The 20,580-nt window shown below is 25.5% G+C and overlaps 1 protein-coding gene across 1 annotated transcript; it reads right to left on the reverse strand.

Moving 5' to 3' along the window:
- Nucleotides 1–9,180: 9,180 nt before the first annotated feature.
- Nucleotides 9,181–19,824, reverse strand: LOC145844118 (inactive hydroxysteroid dehydrogenase-like protein 1). The gene is made up of 6 exons (XM_082951474.1): nucleotides 19,605–19,824; nucleotides 18,389–18,494; nucleotides 17,775–17,943; nucleotides 15,302–15,475; nucleotides 10,737–10,964; nucleotides 9,181–10,028 (listed from the first exon to the last, which is right to left on the reverse strand). Exons 1-6 carry the CDS (start codon nucleotides 19,822–19,824, stop codon nucleotides 9,924–9,926), a joined length of 1,002 nt encoding a protein of 333 aa, XP_082807600.1. The 3' UTR covers nucleotides 9,181–9,923.
- Between the last annotated feature and the right edge of the window lie 756 nt (nucleotides 19,825–20,580).

The following is a 20,580-nucleotide window of genomic DNA, read 5'->3' on the forward strand; positions in this document are numbered from 1 at the left end:
AGTGTGAATAGTTTATATTTCATCAGTTTGTAATTTGAAACTAAATAAGAAAAGATCATCTTATGTTAAGAGTTATTTTGTAGTTTTAAGTTTCAAATTACAAGTTTAATATGATGAAATATAAACTTTTGGAAATATACAACATTTCATCAGTAATAAATTTGTAAATCAAAATTAAAAAATAACCATTAACAAAAGATGCTCTTATCTTTAGTTTCAAATTACAAACTTGTTACTGATGAAATGTTGTATATTTCCAAAAGTTTACATTTCATCATATTCAATTTTAATACTGATAAAATGTTATTATTTAAAAAAATAATGTTAACCTTAATTGTACAAAAACTCCAGAAGCATTGTTTTAAACTTAAGTCTTTCAATAGTTTTTTTCAATTCAATGATTTAAAATTATTTTCAATACATTAAAAAAAACTTATATACACCAAAAGTGTGACTCTTAAACAATAATATCAGGGTTGCCACTCATTTTTTCAAATTTTTTTCCAGGTTTTCCAAACTTCTTCCAGGTTTTTAAAAGTACACATTTTTGGGTCTATTTTTAGTTTTAAGTTAATTTCTATTAAAAAAACTGTGTTAAATAGAATAAAAGCATTGAATAGATACTGTAAAGTTACTTTAAATATGTTTTTTAATAAAAAAAAATTTTGATGACTTTTTGTGTCAAATCAAAATTTTACAAATGAAAATGTAAAAGTTATTAAAAATTCCAGGTTTTTCCAGGTTTTTTGATCAAATTTCCAGGTTTTTCCAGGTTATTTTAGCCTAAATTGTCAAATTCCAGGTTTTTCAAGGTTTCCAGGTAAAGTTACAACCCTGTAATATTAAAAAATATTAATTCCAATACTTATCAAGGAGTTAAAGTTAAAGCTTTTATTTCAAGAAAAGCTTTTATTTCATCATGAAAAAGTTATTAAAAAATTACCATGTAAAGCATAGTTTCAATTTAACAGCAAACATCTCATTAATTTTCTAATACAATATTGATTTGTTGAAGAGGATTGCCATCCTTTAAGACAAAAATGCCAGCCGGAGTGACTTGAACTACAGAAGGTAGCATGAGTTTATGAGAACAATAAAAGCTTCTATTTTTTAGTCAAAAAACTGAAAAAAATAATCAAGCATATATACCTGTTAGTACTCAATTTTATGTAAAATTTTTGGAACTATTAAATCATAACATAACTATGTCATAAATTATGGGAGTAAATTGAAAACTTTATTTCGGAAAAAATAATGCAAATATAATCAGAAATTTTGTTATGGGCATAGGGCGGTTTATTTTAACAAATTGAAAAAAAATTTAAGTAGTTTTTGAGATATAAGCAATCAAAGTTGGTGACCTAAATAGGTTACTAATGGAAAGCACAAACCAATAACAAAATAAAGACTATTTCATAAAAAAATCCTCATTTTTTTACCAATCTTATTAAAATTTTTACAGAATGTACATTACTAAGTTTTAAAAAAGTAATGCACTATTTTTTTTAATTTGAAAAAATAAAAATTTCATAAAAAAAACCACCTTACATTTATATTTTTTTAATTTTATTTTTTTGGTTTAAAAGTCTCAACATGTTAAGTCTTTTGAACTAAATTAAGAGGTGTTTCCTGAAAGTTTAAGGTCTCTAACTTAAAAATGACAGAGAAGATAGATTTTTAGTTAAATTTTAAATTTCCAAAAAAATTGACCCCAAAAAGTTTGTATTTGAAACATCTTACAAAAACTATTATATCTCAAAAGTTCAAGATACTGGCTTGTAGTTTGTATTTAGAACTACATATAAAAGCAAATGTTATTTTTATAAAAAATACTCAAAAAATATTGGAAAAATACTATTAAGCTACTTTAAATGTGCCTTTATTAAAAAATATTTTAAATGATAAAATAAAGTTATCTTCATGATAGATTTTTTGCATTTAATCAAAATTTTGTTACTTCACATGTAGACATATCTTAAAATTCAAGTTTTTATGAAAACTTTGCAAATTCCAGGTTTTTTTTGCTAAATGTCAAAATCAAGATTTTTTCAGGACTCATGATTTTTTCAGGATTTAGTTAATCAACAAAATGAGTTGTAATATAACAAAATGTTGAAACTAAATCAAATAAATTTCATTAAAAATCTTGAAAAAAATCTCCCAAGATAAATCAAAAGTTATGGGCATAAGGGGTTAAACACCTTTTTTTAAATTTGATCTAATTTATACGGTTTTTACTAAGCTGTAAGATGTTTTCTACAGACAAAAAAATTAAAACAATTTTTGAGATATAAAAGGTCAAAGTCAGAGGCAACAATAGGATCCTCATGGGAAGTGCAAACTAAAACAGCAAAGATAGACTATTTCACTAGAAATCTATCTTCTACTATGTTTTTTGAGATAACTACCTCAAACTTTCAGGAAATGTTCCTTCATGTATTTAGAAAATTCTGTCAAATTAATTTTTTTTTAGTTTAAAATTGAAAATTTTATATAAAAAATAAACAAAAAAAACAGCTTTTTTTTTGTTTTTTCGTTAAAAAATTTGTATTTTTTAATTTTTTATAATTTTTTCTGACAGAATTTTTCAATTATTGCAAGGAACATTTCCTGAAAATTTCAAGTAGTTATCTCAAAAAACGTAGGAAGATATAGATTTTTAGTGATTTCTAGTTATTTGCTGTTTTAGTTTGCGCCTAACATAAGGATCCTATTGTTGCTTCTGATTTTGAAAGGCTATAACTCAAAAATTATTTTGAATTTTTAAAATCTGTAAAATGCATCTGACCTGTACTTTAAAAAAAATACAACTAGCCATTGAGTATGGCAACCTTGTAATTATCAGTCCACAAAAACCATACGGTAGGACCACTTTTTTATTAAAATATATATTTTTGTCAAATAAAACATGCAGACTCTTTTTCAATAGCCAAATTATATACAATTGTATATGCTTCAAAATGGCTAAATTGATTAATTAACATTTTAGTAATTCAGTTAAAAATATTTTATAAATTTATAACATTTCATCAGATGTGGCAGAAAGAGAAAACCCTTTTTTGGTTTTTAGCCAAAAAGTAGCAGCTACTTTACTTAGCAATACTGAATTATGACATTGGTTTACTAAAAATATATAACAGAATACATTTCATTTTCTTTAAATTTATTTAAGTACTTTAAAATTAGGACTAATCAGAAATAGTTTCCTACTGAATTAGAATGAAAACAATTTGAAATAAAATTATAATGAAGTTTTAAGTTTTAAAATATAAAATGACGTAATAATCAAATTTTGAAAATTAAATAAGTGCTAATGCTAAACAAATTTGGTATACTAATAAAACTCGGTAGAATTAAAACAATTTGAAAATAGACAAGAGAGCTCCAGTTTTCTTAATGATCTTAATAATCTTCACAAAAATCTCAGTTTTACAAACGAAGAAGAACACAACAATTCGTTAAACTTTTTAGATGCTTGTGTCCAACGATCAGTTGAGGGGAAACTTTTAACTAAAATTCATCGTAAATTAAATTCAGAAGCATTATATGTTCCGTGGGCATCTTTTGGTCCAGTCAAGCAGAAGTTAGAAGTTGTAACGGGTATGGTGAAGCGTTTCACCAGACTTTGTTCTCCTTGCTTCCTTGAAGGCGAGTTGAAAACACTTCAAAACACTTTCCTTTCGCTTGGTTATCCAGGTAACTTAGTTTCGAAAGTTATAACAAGAGCTAGAAGTTCAACAGCTTTAAAAATGATTGGCCCTCAGAAGTGTCCAGTATACTTAAAACTTCCTTACCTTGGAAATATCTCTGAGAGGTTTTCTAAGAAAATTTCAGAGGAAATAAGCCAAGTTTTCAGCTCTGTTCATTTAAGAACAGTTTTGTATACTGATCGACCTCTAAATGGAATTTACAAAGATGTTTCTCCCACCCATGAAAAAAGTAACATCATCTATAAATTTAGTTGTCACTGTGGTAGTGACTACGTGAGAAAAACATCTCAAAGGTTTCATGTAAGAATCGATCAACATGTTCCGAAAGTCTTGAAAAAGTGGTTTGATGGCCGTTCTGAGTAACCAACTAAAAAATACTTCTCAGCGATTGGGCAACATTTGTTGGACAATCCTGAGTGTGTTAAAAATTATAAAAAGGACAATTTTTCAGTCTTAGTGAGAGCGAAGAACTCTTTTCAATTGCATATTCTGGAAGCTTTATGTATTCAATCTTTAAGGCCCAGTTTATGTAAGCAGAAAAAGTTCGTTTACCAAACTAGACTTTTTAAATCCTTACATTAGTAATTTTAAAGTAATTAGTTTCTTGTTAAATTTATTTCTAAGCATAGTTTTAATTTAAAATTTTTATCGCTTCTTTATTTAGATTGTTTTAATTCTACCGAGTTTTATTAGTATACCAAATTTGTTTAGCATTAGCACTTATTTAATTTTTAAAATTTGATTATTACGTCATTTTATATCTTAAAACTTAAAACTTCAGTATAATTTTATTTCAAATTGTTTTCATTCCAATTCAGTAGGAAACTATTTCTGATAAGTCCTACTTTGAAAGTACTTAAATAAATTTAAAGAAAATGAAATGTATTCTGTTATATATTTTTAGTAAGTTATGCACCGGAAAAAAGCTGTTCAGACATTGGTTTAATTCGACTATTAATTTCATTCAGAATGTGTTATATACTGTTTTATTTTAAATCTCTTTTTATAAGTAAAATTAACAATGTAGTTGTTTTTTTAATTACCAGCTAAAATATATCCATCTGCTTAAATTTCATTCACGATTTATTTAATTTTTTTTTGTTAAAATTAAATGAATTTAACTAGAGATGTTTGAACTTTAACTTTTTTTGTTATCAAGTTATTAGTTTAGTTTTTTGACTGTACTTTTTTTTACTGGAATGATTAAAAGATTTGTGAGAAAAATTTTAAATTACTAAAAGTGTTTTATACTCGTAAAATAAACAACACTTGTATGTTGTAAACGTAGTTAGAATAGAACTCGTGAAGTTTCGTTTTTCAAATTTTAAGTTTTCGCAAATAAACTAATATTTCTGGAAACTTTTTAAGGAGACTACTGAGCAACAAGCGTTTGATAACAATAATAAACAAAATAAAATTAAATAAACAGTTACATTTAGTTTAGTTCTATTTAAGTCAAGTATGATTTCCAGGTTTAGAAAAAAAAATTGGAAAGTATAAATAGTAATTACTTTTAAACTAACGAAAAAAACTAATCGTACATGTTTACATATTTTATTTCAAACACCACAAAACAGTTATACAACCTTATTTCTTAAACTCCCGCCTGGTTTTCTCGTATTTTTTTAGCAGTATAGTGAGCTTTTGATCAATAGGAAATAAAAATATAAAACAGATTTAACTAGTGAGGTTCTATTAAAGATAAATATGATGCCCACCCTCCTCCAGCAGTAATTATTCTCACATTTATTCCCTTGAAACCCTTAACTGATAAAAGCAGTTTGTTCTCTTGTGTTTTGGCCCAAGCTTCAACCATAAATATTTTTAAAGACTCAACAGTTATCTGTTGTGATCGACAAGCGTCCGGACCGAAAATAAAGCCTATTAAGTTGAAATTGGTAGACAAATACGGTTACAATTTATTTTTTGTTTATCGCAAAAAATTGTTCTTCATTAAGCTTTGGTCTTATTAGAAGTTAAATTTTTTTTTGTATTACTCTTACATTTCACTCATGACACGGCAAAAATTTTATCAATGTATTTATCTTAATAAATTTGAACAGAACCCCTTTTTTTTGAACAGATCTCAGAGTTTTTGGTACAATGACTAGACAATGTCAGATGATTCTGGTGGCTTTTAACAACTAACAAATTCTTTAAAAAAATCCTTTAAATTTCGTTGCTTTATGAATCAAACTTTGCCTCTAAACAGCTGACTTTACTCGAAAAAGATTTTTCCCTCCTGAGGTTTCAGCAACTCTTATACATTTTTGTTGTTGATAAAATAGTAATACTGAGGCTTGAACGAGTCTTCAGTATTTCTACATTCTTAAAAAACTACTTTGTATTGTACCTAATCTTTGTTATCTTTTGAGTAATTTTAACTGTGTCAAACAAGTAGCAAGATTGTTTTTGCCAAAGAAGTATATATAATTTTTATTTTAAGAAAATTTAAAGGCTGTAGATTCACTCAAGCTACATCACTAGACGTTTTATTGATTTCAATGGAAAAGATCAATACTAGTTTTTAAAACTTTCCTCATTGGTTTGGATACATTTTAAAATTTCTATCCAGTTTTACAAGTCCCTTCTGACTATATTTCGAACAGTTTTGATACTGCTTTTCGTGCTGTACGTTGCGAGTGAAAAAGTTTTTGTGGCGATCTTTGGTGTGCTCAGCTTTGAAATTTAAAATAAACCTTTTTTCTCTTAGGGTTTTAAACTTTGAAACATTTGCAAAGCATCAGAAGTTGTTTCAACAAGTTAAACTTTGCTGAACTGTAATGTCATTGTTAAATACGTCCAAACATAGAGGTGTTAAAAGTTTTACTAAATATATAGACTTGTTTTATTCTTTGCTTAAATATAAAAAAATGGTTTTATACGCTCTAAAGTACTAGATAAGCATGAATATTAAGACTAATATCACAATACTAATGAAATAATTAGCCTGTTATAACACTTATAAAAAAATATAGTATGACTGTTTACCTTAATTAAAAAGTAAAAATGTTTTAAAAACATTTCAAGTTTTAGTCCTTAGTTTCCTAGTTTACATTAACTAGTTTGAAGTATTATAGGTTTCTGGGTCAATAAAAATACTTAACTCAATGTAGAAAATTGAAATTCAAATGAAACTGTTTATGATGAAGCTTACTTGGTAATGACGTACTTGGTAATGATTGGCTCATTTGTATTATAAACACTAATAAAATAATCAAAACTTTGTCTTGTTTGAAATTTTATTTTTATAAACAGATAAGTTTAAACAAATTATGTAACGTTAAAATTTAAACTATCTGAACGTGTTGTTATGCAATTAGTTTTATCTTTATAAAATTTAAGTCCTTACCTAAACACTTTCGCCTACATATGGCCGAATAAAAAATCTTTACAGTTAGTATTTTGCTTATTTAATCATTTTTATTAGTTTAATAGAATTGTATTTTCATATGTTAATGATGCTAAATTTGTACCTATTAAATTGAAACAGTTTATTTTTAAATTTTAAATGCAGTGAATCAGAATATTTATTAGCATTTTTTCAAAAAATATTAAAATACAATTTTTAGTGTCAAGTTTAATCAGTTTTGATTTTAAAATTGGAATTTAAAAATTACATAACTAGGTAAAATGAGAAGTTCAATAGTTAAAATGCTACTTTAAAGGTTTGGTTTCGCATTATTTTAAATTTTAGTTCACTTAGTTGTTTCATAAATCAAAGTGCTTGCTTTACACGTAAGTAATATGCTAAAATATGATATAAGAACTAATGTTTTTGTTCTTGTCTAGGGCAAGAGTCGGTAGCTTCTTATAAGTAGCGGATAAATTTTTCTATAGAAAGTTTTTCGTTGGTCAAATTGCATAGAAAAAGTTTTCCACGAGCTACACTTAATTAATTTGATTTTAATAATCAATAAAATATTATTGTTTCAAACAAAGTACATGATGAAATATGCAAACACTACTAATTATTAAATAAATACTTACTTGCAAACTTTTACCACTATTTTCGTTGTTGTTGTGTTTAAAAAAAGTAAATTTTTAGCTGAAAATTACACCGCGGTTTGGCGACCTTTAGTCTAGTGGTAGAAATTTATTGAATTTAAGTTTATAATGAAATGATGAAGCAGAAGGGCAGTAAGAGGTATTATACTAGTATTAAAAAAATTATGAACATACTCGAAGTTGTAAAAAAATGGTGTAACTGCTTACAAGTTTTATAAAATTAATAGCGTATAAGTTTGCGACAAGAATATAAAACTTTAATATTTAACTAAAAGTCATTATTGAGTTAATCAACTATTTGATTATTTGACTTAATTTCTACAATTAAATGCTTATGCTTAGTTATAAAATTTTTTGGCTCTTTGTTTTTATTAACCAAATAGTACTTGTTCAAAGTTTGTTGTGATATTCTTAGAGGTATCTACAACTAAAATAATTTACCATTCACAAAAAATATAAAATTAATAAGATATAAAAGCCGAATACAATTTTCAAAATTCTTATAGTTATTTACTTTAAACCTAGTTTAAAAGGTTGCAAAACAAAAAGTTCTCAACTTTTTAGGTTAATAATAAACAAATCTTTCTGTAAGTTATAAAGTGGCTAAGGTAAAGATTATTTGCAAAAATAATTTTTTTGTTTAACTCAGTAGTTCACAACCTTTTTGATGTCCCGCGCCACTAAAATCTTTAAATTTGTTCTCGCACCCCTTGCAATATGTGTAAAGTACATAATATCTAGTGTAAGTTTTAAAATTAGCTTAAAAATCTTAAGATCTTTTATTTTTTTGCTCGTTATCCAGAACTCCATTTTATATGATTTGAATTGCTTGTTAACTTTGAAAATCGATAGTTATGTTTTTTTAAGTAAAAAAAAACTAGGCTTACAATCGCCCAAATTAAATAAGAATATCCTTATTTATCAAACAAAATTGAAAAGCCATCTCGCATTCCCTGGAATTCACCCCTGGTTGAAAAAACCCTGGTTTAACTTTTAATGAATAACTAATGTTTTAAATGTAGTGATTCTATTCAGTTGGAAATTTTTTTTGAGACATTTAAGTTGTCAAAATAGTTTTAAGTATTTTAAACACAGGGTAGTTTTCATAGTTAGATAGTGATTCTTAATTTTGAGAAAATGAAACATGTTAAGTAGAGATTTGTAACTATATAAATATTAAACTATTTCAAAATTGACCTATATGTATGCAGCGAAACAAAGTCACAAAAAAAACTTAAAATAATACTAAAATACTATCTATTTTCCGAAAAACTTCCTTATTTAATAACACTTTTAAAAGTAAAACTTACAACAACAAACATTTCAACTATATCTACATATCAAATTTATTTTCATCAATTAGATAATATGCTAATAATCAAAAGTAATTTCATAAATAAATTTTTTAGAAGTTGAACAAAAATTAAATTTGTTCAAATTATTTTAAACTAATAAAGAGTTTACTTGTATAAATTGTGTAAAACAAATAATAAGGACTAAACAACAAAACGTATTTCAGCAAAAACAAAAATTAAAGCAAAAAAATGTTGGTTACACTTGAAAAGGTATAGATAATAAAATAGTACCACAAATAAAATCGACAACTAATCTCAATAATGCTGCATAATGAATTACATGGAAATAAAATTATAAGGCGGTAGACTACTGCATTGAATTCAATTCTGTGTAACTGTTTTTTTTTTAATACTAACAAGCTTATATTTTACACAGTTATTCTTTTTCCATACAGTTCTTATCATGTTTATAAAAATAATTTTTTTGAATTTAATTTGCGTTTAGTTGTATTCTTACTTAAAGTTTTTTCTTAGTAGGTGCCTGGAAGACATGTTATGATAAAAAATTTAAGATCTGTTAAATTACACATTATAGTTCAATTAAATTAAAAAAAAGAGCATGCAAGCTTGTACTTAAAATATAAAGCGGAGTCTATAGTTTTAAACTTTAATTAAAAACTTGCTTAGTTTTTAATTCAAATAAGCAAGAAAAAGAAAGATGGGTAACATTATCAGTAAGAATTAAGTGATGCACAATACTAGCTCAACCTACATTAAATTAACTAATGATAATAAGATAAACTTAATATATTTCAGCAATTTAAAGATACAAAATAAGACAAATTAAAGCGTTTAAAGCTAAATCTATATTTATATATTAATTGTATTGACAAATTATTAGATCAGTAGTTTATTCATTTTTGAATTTTTTCACACCGACATTGTGCAAGTATCTATGAAACTGATGACCACCCCAAACAGCTAGCTTCGTAGGCAATTTTTGTATGATCCACGCCTGTTACAAATATTTTAAACTACTCTGAGAATTTTTATTTACCTCGAAAGAATTTATTAACATGAGTTGGTCGGAAATAGAAATTAAAAGGATTGGTTTGCTTTAAATATAATTAAATTGTTTCAAAATTAAATATTTATTTGTACTTGTATCAACCAGTCTTCATTGTTTCGATTTTACGTGTGAGTAATCAATGAGAATAAATCAATAAATTTAATTATGCTGAATTTTTAAATTGATTAGATTTTGAAACATAATCTTGAATGAAAATGTTTGTGACGTTTAGACTTTAAAAACAGATTTTAATTGGCGAACAAGCTTAAAAATAGTTGTACATAGAATAATGTTTTTATTGTTTTATACAAAAATCTATGAGATGGATTTTACACAAAAAAAAAGAACTAAAATTTTAGTTAAACTTAAGTTTATCAGTTAAAATTACTCTTTAACAATAAAAATTTAATAGAGAACAAAAAAAAATACATAGATAATTTAATATACAAGCATTACTTCCATAACTACATTATTTGACTGTATAAAAATATATCCAAAATACAGTAAGTTCCTTAATGAACATTTATTAAAATACAAACTAAAAAAAACAAGTACGCTTTATTTTAGTTATAGTGAAGTATTAAAATTTTACATCTTATCAAGTGTACTCGAATATTACATAAAGTTATAATTTAAACAGCAAAAAATAAAAACCTGCAAAGTGTGTGGGAAGTATCCGGTGTTGCTCGGGTAGTTCCCCAAGGTGAGAAGCGCGCTCTTCACGTACCGCTCGGGACTGGGACACAGGAGGGCGCTGCTGCTCAGCAACGACGAGTAATCGGTCATTTTGGTGTTGATGTACATGGGGGTCAGGGACTGGACGTGGATGTTGTGCGGTTTCAGTTCGTGGTAGAGCGACTGGGAAAAGTGGTCCACAAACCTCTGTAAGTTTTACGAAATTTTAGTTTAAGGTATTCAAATTTGTTTATTGCTGTGAAACTAAAGTAAAGCTGTTTAATTACAAGTTGTAACTTCTCGTTGCTAAAAAAAAATTTTCAAACAAATTTTATTGAAACTGTACAGCTCTGTGCTAATTGTCTTCAAGGATTCAGAGCCTTCAGGGTTTTTAGTGAATGTTGAAGTTTTTTTCTAATTGTTTAAGGAATTCAATTCTTTTTTTTTATTTTCACACGTTCAAATTATAATGAAGTCTGTAAATAGTTTATATATATATAATTATTGTAGTTTTTATTATTACTTTCGCTTCTTTGAAAACCTTTTGTAATTAAAATAACTTATCAATTCCATGTTGATATGTTACAGAATACTTTGAAAAATGTATGAATGTAGAAAACCATTTTTTATGTAGAAGTATTTGTTTAAGTTTTGTTACAACTATGTTGTTATCTAAACTTTTACTCGTAAAAGTTGTTTAAAAAAACATTAATAGCTCTCAAAACTATAAGTATACATTATTTTTGATAGTTTCTGTTTAAAAATAGTAAATATTAGATATACATGCTCTTACAAGCTAAATCTTTATAATAGAACAGCAAACTTTTTGTCTAATTCATGTTAAAAAAACATTCCCGACGTGGCAACAAGAGAAGGTATAAAATCAAATTATTTAAACTATTAATACAGTGTTAAATTTAAAAACTAAAAATAGAGTATTTTATACATTTTTTCTAAAACAAATTGACCCAAGTATAGTAAAAATAAAGTTTAATTTGGAGATTTCATTGGCTACATTTTAACTTTATCAATGGATATTGTCAAAGGACTGTGTCAACTTTGATTGGGAATTCAAAAAATAAATCATTTAACACAGTGTTACAAATAACTTGAAGATTAATAATAAGCAAGGTTCTACTAAATTTATTAAATAAAAATATAAAAGTAATGACAATGTTAGTTATAGAGAAAAATAATGTTCAAAATTCAGAATTTTATAAAAAGTTTTAAATGGTGCGAGCAATTTTTGCTCGTTACAAATATTCACTCGTTGGGCCTTTGTTGTAAGTAAATAAAACACGGCAGCCTCATTTATTTAATTATAATTTAACACAATAACTGGTTGGGTAAACGTATAACGTCACTATTCAGTTTACGTGCACAAAATGAAGCTCGTTTTAAAGTGAAATTTTAGTTCTTCACCTCAATGCGCATGAGTAGAGTAAAAGAAAAAACTAAACAGAAACAGATAACTTAAATTAAAGCATGTAATTATAAACTAATGCAATACTGTGAGATTAAAAATGTACAATAACAGTAAGTTAATATGTTAAATTAAGCTTGTTTTGGAACTTTATATGATTTGCATGGATTATAAAAATTAAATAATGATTAAATAGTAGAAATAAAATTGTACAAGTATTTTTTAGAATGATAAAAAAAAGCGGTTTTAATTCAATTCTTAAATTTAAATTTTGGTTTGAAGGAAAACTTTATTCAATCTTGTCAATTTAAATGTATGCAAATATTATGATTAAAACTAAAACAAAAACTAAATAAAATCTAAATAAACTTTAAACTATAAATTTTATTTAGATTTTATTTTTATTTATTTAGTTTATATTTTTTATTTAGCATTTTGTTTTAGTTTTTTACTCCAAGTATAGCCTAATGTCTTCTTGCATGTCATTGTAAAAATTTTTACAGATTTTATTCAACTGATGATCTCGTTTGACTAGGTTCAAGCGAGTGAAACATTGTTTTGGTAATAAAATTTAAAATTTTGAGATATTATAGATATTTTGAGATATATGTTTAATAGATTTACAAAAGTTTTGATATTATGGCAAAATTGCTGACCTAAAAGTATATTTTACGAAGTTTGGTATTGGCTTACTGTATAGAAGACTCAAGTGTGAAAGACTAACTAGTTACTATAAAGGATAAGAATTGTAATAAATTTCTGAAATAAGTAAGTTTAAAACAAAAAAATAAACATGTCAAAGTGCTTTTATTCAACTTAAAAAAAATACTTAAGTATTTCTTACATTTAAATTAGTTTAAGTTCAATTGGAAAGAAATTGAACTTACTCAAAAAAATGGACAAGCTAAGAAACTTTTTTTGTTCTTTCCATTTTTATTTTAAGTTTTTTTTTTTAGTTTGCATCTTAGAAATAAAACTTTTGATTTAAACAACTTTGATCGTATTCTCTGAAGTCTAAGTATACTTTGAGTTCAGTTTAGCCTGGAACAATATCTGGTAGCTTTATCAAAATTTTACAAAGTATCATAAACTTCAGGTTTCCCATATAAATTAAATCGGAAGTTAGCTTTTAGTTTCCAGTTTTAAAAATGCGTACTTAGAGCTTTTTTCTAGAAGATTTTAATATTTTTTGCTTAAAGGTGTTTTACCCTGTTCGCAATCACCATACTTGTAAAGTATCAAATAAGAAAGTATATGATATAAAAAGTTTAACTTGTTATAAAATATAAAAAATGGTCTGAATTACTAGTCTGAAAAAAAAACGGATCCGACTAAAACTCTAACTATTCTATTAACAAAATATTCATTTACAGAAAACAGACGGAAATAATTTTTTCCCGGTTAACTAATGTTAACTGGTGGTAAAAACAGGAGTAATATAGTGGTTTGTTATTATATCAATATAAACAATAAGAACTAAGAAAGAAGTAAGTATATTTATTACACAAAAACTATTATAACTAAACAAAATAAAAGTAAATAGCGTGAAATAAACAGTAATAAAAAACCAAATAAATTACACAAATAATAAACTTAAGTTTAACAAAAAAATGCGGTCAGACAAACAAATTTTTATTGTCTACATAGCTCAGACTTAAGGTTTAAAAAGTAAACTGTCTACTGAAGAGTTTTTTTTAAACCATCTCGGTTTTTGATACCACTTGAAAATAACTAACATTGAGATATCAAAACATTATGAACTAATAATAAAATGATGAATTGTTGCTGAACTACTGTTAATTTTTCTGCCCCCTACCAAATGTTTAAGACTATGATTTTTTTGAGAACTTGTAAGTAATTGTTAACTGACCTAACTTATAGATTAACTTGTTTTTACTGTAGGCTTGTAGCACACCTTTTTTGTCATTTTTAAATGAACTAATGGTTGAAACAAAAAAAATCTCAATGAATATATTACTGAGATTGTATAAAGCTATAGTTTGAAAACAAGACTAAAATAAACAAATTTTTTAATTAGTTATTACACCCAATATATTTTTCTGTACAACGAAATCATAAGAAAGTGGAAGTTAACAAAATTATACATAAATAGAAACATTACAACAAAACGGTTGTGACAAGTAGTTTAAAGCTTTAAACAAAAACTCTTAAATATAAACTTTAACTATACACATATGCTACTTTATTTAGCATAAATGTAGTATAAAGTATCATCTACGTTAGAAAAATTAAAAGAAGAGATAATAATTGGAGAGTATAGATAGATGAAAAAAAAAAAGTTAATAATCTGAATGGAAGAACAGTGTCAAAAAATTATTAATAAAAAGCCTTACATCAAAACAAAGATGCTTCATAGTTTTTACATAATCAATCTAACTAAACCTTTATGAATAATAATTAAACATAAACAGCATCAATCTTAAAATAACTTCGAGACCATAAGAAACAGATACCATATTATTTTAGAAAAATTTATGAGAAACTTTTTCTAAAACTACCAGCAGGCTACCTTAAATCAAATTATTCAAACACAAATAGTTAAGTTTTTAATATTACGCATAAGAAAAGCTGTACATTGATATCATAAAAGATAAGTTCATCAGCCAACTAAATAACAATTGAAATTTAAAAGAAAAATGTTTTATGTACTCTTTAAAATTTAAATATTTTTTTGTTAACAGAAATGTATACAACCTTTGAAGAAGTGTAACAGTGGGCGTGAAAAGTTTAAAAATTTAAACTATTGCTAAAACAGTTCAATGCGTCTATAAACGACCTTTTAAGACCTCTAAAGTTATTTAATGAAAGAGTTTAGAACCAACAGAAATGTTAGCGAGCTATGAAGCAGAGCATAGTGTAACCAATGGTGAGAACGTTTAAAAAAATTTAAATTATTGCTAAAACATTTTACATTATAGCTGATATAACAGTTTACGAATCTATGAAACAACCTTAGAAGAGCTGTAAAATTATTTGCTGGGAGAGTGGGGTACCATGGTAGTTGAAAAATTTAGACAAAAATTTAAAAAAAAAAAAAAAATTATTAAAAATATTTTTAATTTTAATAATAAAGTTAAGTACGGAAGCTTTATAAACTAGCCTTAGAAGAGCTGTACAGCGAGGTCATGGGGGAGTGGAGTATCCCTGCGGATGAGGACATGTTTACGATGAGACCCCTCCTCCTCCCCATCATCCCGCTCAGCAGGGCGTGGCTCATCTTCGCCACCGAAGACACGTTCACACCGCACATGTCGCTCACTCGCTTGTAATCCACCTGAGTGAAAACATGTATGATGAGTTACAGAAACGTGATACAGAAAAACATGTGTTAAGTGATAAATTGCTTCTTTTAATTAGATTATAATGCAAACAATTAGTTTATAAAGATATTACAACTTTTTTGAGTAAACTGCTTCTTTTATGAGTTAGTTGAAGGTATATTTTACTTGTAATCCACCTTAGTGAACATATATGATACACTAATGAAAAATTATATGAAAATGTATAAAAAATGAAAATATATAAGTTGAAAAAATTATACAACACAGAAAAACATGTAATAAGTGATAATCTGTTTTTTTTGATGGGTTAGTTAAAGGTGTATTGCAAGAAGTGAGCTGAATCATTTAAAGTCAAAATATTTTATTTAATGGTAAGATTTTTTAGCATAAGAAACACTCAATTCAAACTTTTAAATTTTGTTAACAATACAATGTTTCACTCGTTTGAACTAAATTGTACGAGATTATCAGTTGAATAAAATTTATTTCAAATAGACTCTATAAATAGATTTAAAAAAATTTAAATTGATCATTCTCCTTATCAGTAATCGAGAACTTTTATTGTGATCTATAAAGTAAAAAGTACACATTGGAAACCTTTAGAGATTAAAATTGATCAAAGCTCTTTAAAAATAAAATGTTTACAAAAGACAAGTGGCAATTTTAATTTCCAAACTTAGCTAACAAAAGGTTAAGTAATAAAAACGTTTTAAAATCTAGATTATTAAGTAAATAATTGGTTAGTAAAGATATTAAAACTTTTTTGAATTATGTGTACTAAGTTATAATAAAAAAATATCATAGATTTCTTAAAGGCTACTAAAAATACCAATAAGGGATATTGTTTTTGACAATTAAAGTATACAGATCGGGTATAAAATAACTTTTTTAAGAAAACACCAAAGTTTATGTGAACATACAGTATACTTACTTTAGTCAAACTGTTGTTCGAAAATTGGGAAACACTGGATTAGATGATTATTTTAACAACCTTTATTAATTGAGTATGATAATATATAATATACTTTGCCTACCGTTTATAAATTCAAGCTAATAAATAAGGTTTTGTTACATAAACTTATGTTACTATCAGTTAACTAAGTATTTTTAGTTTACTCCACTTATTTAAATTTTTGAATCAAATGCATTCAAAACAGATAGAAATTAATATAGACGTAAACAAGATTAAAAACGAGCTGTTATAAAGAAAAATTAGACAGAAAATTAATGATTGTTTTTTAATTTAAAAATTCTAAAAAACCAAGTTTGTAAATTCAGCTAAGTTTATGTATTGTATAAAACAGATTATTTTACACACTTTTTGGATTTGACACTTTATGCAACAAGCCTTCCTTACAATAAACATCTAGCTATGTATCATATTAATTTGTTGCGTTTTTTAAACCAGGAAAACTAAAATCTGACCTCATTTCTAAAACTTTTATATGAAATTTTGTGTTTTAAAATAAACATCATAATAAATTTTTTTATATTTATCTGCAGTAAAGTTTTTTTTTTTAATTACAGAAGTTTAAAAACAATATATGTAAGAAGAAAAGTAAAACATAGAATTTTTTTTTTAATAAATCACAAAACAAGATTAACTTTAAGTATTATTTTACTTACAAAGCTAGGCTGAATTTTTCAAAATTTGAAAAGTTCCCTGAGTTAGCCTGAACAAACAACAAGAGGCAAAACGAATAACAGTTCACACAAACTTTACACACTAACGTTTCAGTAAATGTATATTTTAAATAACAAATTTAGCAGATGAACCATTATACGACTAACACTAGGCTTTTCAGATGAGTTATTTTTAGTTTTGTTAATTTTCGGCTTTTGGTAAAACAAACTTGAAAAATATCAGAAATTAAATTTCTGATAAGCTACATTTAGCAAAAAAAAAGTAAAACATAAATTAAAACTTATACCTTAGAAGCTTAGGTTTTTAAAATATGAAAACTTTTCAAGTTTGGTAAACTTTTTCACTTATGTATGGTACTTCGTTTAAAGAAATTAAAATAAGATCAAATTTTACCAAAAAAAAACTTACCAAAAATAACTACTGCAATTTCAATTTCAGTTGAAAGTATGTTTTTAAATTAGTTCTACATTACTAAAATTAAAAAAAAAATTTGACTGAGTGTTAAATATAGTATTTCTAAGTGTATTAAAAAGAAGCTTTTGATTGGTTATTACAACAGGTTTAAGGCTACAAAAATGAGATTTTGAATAAAAAACTAATATCTATTTACAATCTTTAATTAGAACAGTTAATGCTGTAACAATCACCTGATTGAACAGTTGAGGATAGTCATAATGTAACCCAGCGTTGTTTATTAGAATCCCCAGGTCTATTTCCAGTGACAAGTTGTTAAACTTTTTGTACATTTTGTCATTAAAATTTTCCAAATTAGCAATAATGATTATTGTCTGAACTCCATAATTAACTTCGAGCAACCTGAAAAAAAAAGTTTACCAAAATGAATACAAAAAATAAAAAATGCTAAAAAATTTCATACCAAATATATTCAACTTAAACTCAAAATAAAACTTTACTAAACAAAAGTTAATGTATGTACTAGAACAACTATATTTTAATTATCAAATAAAAACAACTTTAAGATTTAGAAGTACATTAAACAAAAACATATTAAAAATTTAAATTAAGGATAAACTAAATTAGTTAAAATTTCATCAAACGCAGTATGAGTTAAAAAACAATTTAAAAAAAAGGACTATACCTAAAGTAATAAAATATTATAAAATTTCCTTAATTGTTCTTTTTTATGTTTTTCAATATATATACAACTAAGTATAATGATAGAGCAACTTAGATTAAAAAAGCAAAACAAAAAACTTGAAAAGTATTTTTATAAATTTTAGTTAAGAAAAAAAAAACAAACTTGGAAAGAGAATTTAATTGTTTTTCATTTCTGCCAACCAACACAATGTTCAGTCCATTAGCAGCTAGATTTATAGCAAATGCCTTACCAACACCAGAAGTTGGACCTAAAAATAATTAAAACACATTGTAAGGAAATGTGGTAAATTTTACATTAAACATTGTCTTAACAACAAAAGTTGAAACCAACATCAGATGTAACATAAAACTACAAACGAAAATAAAAGTATGTAAAAAAATTATTATATATTCATCATAGCTAAAAATATGCTATATTTAGAAGCATCAAAATCATGAATTTTAAGTGTAGAACTAATAATAATGTATAAAGTAGTTTAAACTTTACAAGCAATAAACTAACTTGTTTAAAGTAGAAAAGCCCTTTTTTACTACGTAAAAACATCTTTGATATATTTTAAGAAGTGCAAGTATATTTTTATATCAACACCTAGTTGTAACTTTATAAAATGAAAATTTTGTTTAGATAACTACTTTGCATTAAACCTGCTACAAGTATATATTGGTTTTAAATAACTAATTCTAGATTTAAATTTTGTAAAACCAAGTAAAAAAAAGTATTTTAAAATAAAAAAGACTGGTTTTTTAAAAATATTCAAAAATTTCTATAGTTAAAATTTCTAACATACCCATTTTATTGATAAGAAACACAAAATATAGTAATTAAGTAAGTTAAACTTTTTTTGTTTAAAAAAATATAAATTTTTGAAGCAAAATAAGTTTAATAATGCATAGATTTAGTAAACAACTATCATTTATAGCCATAAAAACTTTTTGTTAAAACATGCAGTCATATATACAGAGTTGCCGCTCATTTTTTCAAAAATTTTTCCAGGTTTTCCAAATTTCTTCCAGGTTTTTAAAAATAAACATTTTTGGGTCTATTTTTAGTCAAGTTAATTTTTATAAAAGAAACTGTGTTAAATAGTACAAAAACATTTAAAAGATGCTGTAAAGTTACTTTAAATGTGTTTTTTAACAAAAATTTATTTAATCATGACAAAAAAATCTTATTTATACAATAAACTTTTTGTGTCAAATTTAAATTTTAGTACTGAAAATGTTAAAATTATTTAAAATTCCAGGTTTTTTTCAAAATTTCTCAAATTCCAGGTTTTTCCAGGTTATTTTTGCCTAAATTGTGAAATTCCAGGTTTCCAGGTAAAATGGCAACCCTGTATATATAATTTTATTGTTACCTGTGATTAAAGCCCATCTTCCATAGTTCTTTATGAGAGATTTTGCTTTGAAAGCTGAGCCAATAGACAGCAGTCCCTGACCAAGCTGCTTGAAGGAGGTGAAGGAGTACCTGAGGGCGTAGCAAGCACCAACGAGGGCAAGCAGGTTGGTGACCTGCTGGTTGAAAAACGAAATGTCCTTGAAAATTTGATTAACTAACATTAGCATGTTGTCAGACATTTTTTTCTAAAGAATAATGCATTCAATTTTGTAACTGCTACTAAAATTGCTAATAATTTTAAAACAACTAGGTCTTAATTAGGTAATTAAATATCTTTAAAATTATAGCTTTAAAAGCATTAAATAGGTAATTGTAGAAAGTATTTTTGAAATATTTCATTAACATATTTGACACATAAAATTAAAAACTAACTACTTGTTACAAGCATTAAAGCATTTTATATACTATTATATAAAAAACGTATTTTTATGTGTTTGTGTAAGCCATGGGTTTTGATTTTGCAATGTTAAACAAATAGTCTTTTAAAGTTGTCATTAGTACCCATACACAATCAGGCCACACAAGTTGGTCTAATAATTTGAAAAAGAATTAAAAAGCTGAACTCTAAAATTGTAAGGTTCAAAAGTAAGTTAACCTATTTTCTAAGCATGTAGTAATTATATAAAATAAAAAACCATAAATTGAAGGGTATTTGAATTCAGTTTCTAATACATTTGTAGATAACTAACCAAGATCATAAAATATAGAAAATCCCCTTAAAAGAGAGTTGTTTGAATAACACATTAACTTTCACCTAAGGGGAATACTCAAGTCTCCAAAATTTACAAAACATTATCTGCACTTTGCAATGTAAAGTGTTACATATTAGTTGACTATTTAGAATAATTTAAATAACTTAATTAGTTTTAAACCAAAATTTAAATCTGAGCTTTTTTTCTATCAAAATAGAGAAGTTTAGTGACCTGATGGCACAT

This window comes from Thalia democratica, chromosome 9, assembly GCF_965202585.1.
Source record: "Thalia democratica chromosome 9, ktThaDemo2.hap1.1, whole genome shotgun sequence".
Classification (NCBI taxonomy): domain Eukaryota; kingdom Metazoa; phylum Chordata; class Thaliacea; order Salpida; family Salpidae; genus Thalia; species Thalia democratica.